This window comes from Zosterops lateralis, assembly GCF_965231275.1.
Source record: "Zosterops lateralis genome assembly, chromosome: 20".
NCBI classification, from domain to species: Eukaryota; Metazoa; Chordata; class Aves; order Passeriformes; family Zosteropidae; genus Zosterops; species Zosterops lateralis.
Window position 1 is genome coordinate 5,148,945 of NC_139780.1, and position 4,816 is coordinate 5,153,760.

The 4,816-nt window shown below is 54.0% G+C and overlaps 1 protein-coding gene across 3 annotated transcripts; it reads left to right on the forward strand.

Annotated features, from left to right (window-relative positions):
* The first annotated feature begins 354 nt into the window (after positions 1 to 354).
* Positions 355 to 4,816, forward strand: NAIF1 (nuclear apoptosis inducing factor 1). 3 transcript variants are annotated; one of them, XM_083875692.1, is made up of 3 exons: positions 355 to 1,389; positions 2,235 to 2,684; positions 3,261 to 4,816. In XM_083875692.1, the coding sequence occupies exons 1-3, from the start codon at positions 879 to 881 to the stop codon at positions 3,266 to 3,268; spliced, it is 969 nt and encodes a 322-aa protein (XP_083731818.1). In that variant the 5' UTR covers positions 355 to 878; the 3' UTR covers positions 3,269 to 4,816. The 3 variants fall into 3 exon arrangements, with proteins under 3 accessions (XP_083731818.1, XP_083731817.1, XP_083731816.1); XM_083875691.1 differs by having other exon boundaries at positions 3,269 to 4,816; XM_083875690.1 differs by having other exon boundaries at positions 2,235 to 4,816.

Genomic DNA, 4,816 nt, shown 5'->3' on the forward strand with positions numbered 1-4,816 from the left:
CGCCCGCGGCACCGGCAAATGGCGCCGCTTCCGCCTTCGCGCCACGAGCCGCCGCCGCCACGTGACGCCCCGCGCCGGCCAATCACAGCGGGCGACACGCCCTGGGCCACGCCCCGCGGCGCTCATGTGGAGCGGCGGATCATGACGTCACAGGAGACGCCCTCGCCTCCACCAATGGGAAGGAAGCGCCACGGTGTTTCAGAGTGTTGCACGGGGAGCGGTGCAAACGCGCGGGCCAAGCCGCAATTGGCTGAACCCTCGGGAAGGCGGTGATAAAGCGGATATCTCCAATCAGAGCCAGAGCCGGGAGTCAGTTTGAGCTTGACGGACGTCGCGCGCATCCGGTGGGTTGGAAACGCGCTCTGGATTGATGGACAGGAGAAGTACCCAATGGGATTGGAGCGAGGAAGTCCACGGGCGGGCCCAACCCCAACTGGCCCCACGCAGGCCCCACGCAGGCCCAGTGCCCTGAGACCAGGGGCGGGGCGGAGCCACCTTTGGCTGCCTGATGGACAGGGCTTTTGACAAATAATAATGCGGCAGTACAGGCGGAAGGCGGGAAACTCGCTTGACGGGCGGGCCAGCAGGCCAATCAGGCGTGGCAGGAAGAGGGGCCGATTCTGGAAGCCATTACGCCAGTGCCGCAGGGCGGGGGCCGTTGCGCGGGGCTGCCGGGCGGGCGCCGTACGCAATTTGCGTATCGTTGGCGGTGCCAAAGGGGGAGCGGGGGGGACCGACCCCTGCGGGCCCTGAGGGGCCTCGGGGCCCCCCTGTTGTCCCCGGCCCCGGGGGTGGGGGGGCCCTGCCGCCCCTCGGCCCTGCCCGGCGTCCCCCCGGCCCCCCAGGTGTGACCCCGTGCCCCGTCCCCGGTGCCCCCCATGGCCATGGCGTCGCCGCCGGCGCCCCCGGCCAAGAAGCGGAAGATGAACTTCTCGGAGCGGGAGGTGGAGATCATCGTGGAGGAGCTGGAGCGAGGAAAGCACCTCCTCGTCAACCACTTCAACGCGGGCGTGCCGCTGGCCGCCAAGGCCGCCGCCTGGCACGACATCCTGCGCCGCGTCAACGCCGTCGCCACCTGCCACCGCGAGCTGCCCGAGGTCAAGAAGAAGTGGTCCGACCTCAAGACCGAGGTGCGGCGCAAAGTGGCCCAAGTGCGGGCTGCCATGGAAGGGGGAGGCGACAACCAGAACGGCGGCGGCAACGGGCCCGAGGGCGAGGACCCGGCGGGCGCCGCGGCCGCCCCGGTGATCCTCACCCCCATGCAGCAGCGCATCTGCAACCTGCTGGGAGAGGCCACCATCATCAGCCTGCCGAGCGGCGACTGCGGCGCGGGTGACGGGAGCGAGATCCCCATCACCGCGTCGGCCACCACGGTCACCCTGACCCAGAGTGAGTGCTGCGCCCGCCGGAACGCTCTGGGCTGGACTGGAGGGCCACGCAGAGCTCCTGACACCCCCCTGCGAGGAGACCCCCGAGCCTTGTGTGGGGAGAGAACTACACAATGGTTTTGGTTGGAAAGGACCTTAAAGAGCACCCAGTTCCAACCCCCTGCCATGGGCAGGGACACCTTCTAGACCAGGTTGCTGCATCCAGTCTGGCCCTCGACATTTCCAGGGACAGAGTGCCCACAAGGTCTTTGGGTAGACAGAAGCCCCAACAAAAAGAAATCCCCACATCTCTGTAATGAAATGCTCCTCCCAGATTGCCCTTCTGCTGTAGGGGAGTGGCCACAAGACACAAATATACTGAAAGTCAGCTTTGGCAGCTGGACTCAGCCTTAAGAACAAGGGAACCAAGGATCCTTTGCAGCTTGGGAGATTATTCAGTGACCCTCTGGGAACAAAAGCGGAGGGGAAAACATCTTCAGGGCTGATTTTCCAGTGTGCCGTGTCCCAAAGAGCAGTTCTTCTACCGACGGGCCATTCTGGGTCTTGTCTCTGTTGTTATGTCAGTCAGTTAATGCTGCTTGGAAAGATTGTTCTAAACTGGAGGTTGAGAAATTATATTGTCTGGACAGATAAGGCATTCCCTATTTCTTTGGATTGTACAGCCCAGAAGGAAGCTCGACTGAGGGTGGAGTAGACTTAAATAGGTCATTTTGTGTGTCGCTGGCCATTGTATGTTATCTCACCGAACAGGCTGTATTCCTGTGATATTCACTGAATAGTCCTGTAGATAAAAAAAATCCTGTATCCCGGCTACTCCTGACTCCCTTTCTTGTCCTTTGTTCTCAGTTCCTGCAGAGACAACTTACCACAGCCTGGAGGACGGGGTGGTGGAGTACTGCACCACGGAAACCCCCACCACCGTCACTACCGAGGCGCCCTTGGAGATGATGGCCCATCAGCACGAGGTGTCTGCCAAGCCGCAGGAGCTGAAAAGCCGCATCGCCCTGAACTCGGCCAAGCTCCTGCAGGAGCAGCGAGTGACCAACCTGCACGTGAAGGAGATTGCCCAGCACCTGGAGCAGCAGAACGATTTGCTGCAGATGATTCGGCGCTCACAGGAGGTGCAGGCGTGCGCCCAGGAGAGGCAGGCACAGGCCATGGAGGGGACACAGGCAGCACTGAGTGCCCTCATCCAGGTCCTCCGCCCCATGATTAAGGACTTCCGTCGATTTTTGCAGAGCAATACGCCCAGCCCGTCGGTCACCGCTGACCCTGGTCAGACAGGGCAGCAAGATGGTATGATCCAGTGAAAGAAACAGTGATGGGAGGGGAGCTTTAGATTGATGTTAGGAATTATTTTTTTCCCTGAAAGGGTTGTCAAGCCTTGGCACAGGCTGCACAGGGCAGTGGTGAAGTCACCATTCCTGGAGGGATTTAAAGGATATGTAGATATGGCACTTGGGGACATGGGTTAGTGGTGAATGTGGCAGTGCTGGGGAAAAACGGTTGAACTCAATGATCTTAAAAGTTCTTTCCAACCAAAAAAATTCTGTGATTCTATGGGACATCTGCCATACTAAAATCCTGCTCATGCTGGCAGAGGACACTTGGGACAAGGGGTGCTGTCTCTTCTCAGTGTGAATGGCTCCCTTGGAGTTTGGTTGAGTCTAAACAGCTTTCTCTGCTAATCTTGTGCTAATCTGCCTTTTCAGACTCTCATACAGAGCCATAGCAGGATTTGTAATAAACCAGCAACTTAACATAATTGCTTTAGTTCCTCAAACAATGGAATTTTTTTAAGTTATTTTTTAATTTCTGTTTGAAAAAAGTCTGTCCTAAATATGACACCTGTCTTTTTGTCTCTCTCTCGAGATCTATAGCCTTTAACTGACTTCTAACGTGGAGAGCTCTATTGGGATGTCAATGCTGCAGCTGTCAAGGTAGAGTGATCGTGAACCCACAGTGCACACAGTGAATGTGTTTCTGGCTCTTGCTGAAAGCATTTACTGGAAGCATGGTACCGGATGTGGTAGAAGCTTCCCTCTGCACTGAGAGCTCTTGGATCATGCTCCTGCAGTGTCACATCCAGTCCATGCAGACCAGCACCCAGCCTCTGTGCAGTTTGAGTTCCACCTACCTCCCCTGAGGATCCCAGTGGGATTGAAACAGTGCATTCACCTCATGTTTTATCTGCGTGCAGTCATGAAATTTCTCTATCAACTTGGCAGATGTGATGAAAGTTTCATGTTTTGGGTACCAGAGACTCTCCTGGGACACGTCTTGGCTCAATGTCTTTATTTGTCACAACGTAAACACCCAAGGGCCTGGATGAGTTTCACTTGGGTGGAACAGTGAAACTTCATCTCTGCCTTACCTGCATAGTTTGTCACCTCCAGAATACCTTGATCCATCAAAGTGGACCTGGACTAAGGTCCTGGACTGAGCTGCAGCCACACAGGAATTCCCAATGTTTAGCAGTTTGTCAGCCACTGATTTGAGTGAATTTGGGGGCATTACTTGGTTCTGCTGCTGGTAGTGTTTGTTTTGTACTGTTTGGGAGCTGAAAGCAAGTCTAGCCATTCCATGTTTGTCTGCTGGCTGGCCTCACCCTGAGAAACAGAGCTGAGATTCTCCTCACTATCTTATGCCATAATACAGGGTGAAACAACATTACAGCCACTTCTGAGGCATTCAGGCTACAGGGATTGGTCCTTAATGAGAAAGCTTAATTGCACAGGATTCTCAACATGATTCTCACAGACTTGCAGTAACTTGATAAACTTTTAGATTAAAGGTCCACTAGTAAATGCATGGAAGAAAACTTAGGGAAAGAAAAAAAGGAAATGTGAGTCTTCTCCTTCTACCTTGCAAAGTGGCTTACATTTAACAGGCTTGTTTCTTGCCAGATTACATATGAAATGGAAGTTTTCCAGAGCTGGTATTTACTTGCTGTTAAGTCTCCTTTAGGGCTGACAAGGGAGTGAATTTGCACAATCAAATGAAGCCTTTACACAGCCTTGAATGGGGAGATGCTGATGGGGGCTCCTTGGTTAGAGCAGTAGGTGAAGAGTTCACTGCTGTTGGTCCCTGGCCTTTATTCATCTCCTCTTGTCTACAAAACTGATGAGTGAGAAAAGGACAACACAGTGAGAAGGGTTTGGTCCCTGGAAGACTCCCAGTCCCTTGGGACTGACACCTCCAAGCTGAGTCAGGTGTATCCTGCCTTGTCTGGCATCTCACCACATGAGTAGCACTTACCTGACTCTTCCTCTTAGACTTTGTGGAATCAAATCAATTGCTGAATTGAAATTTATTTTTAAAGTGAGAACTATGTCATATGTGTTGGTTTTACCTCATTTGTGTAATGATCTCTCCTTTACAAATATGAATTTTAATAAAAAATACATTTTGGTAAGCAGGCTGTGTCA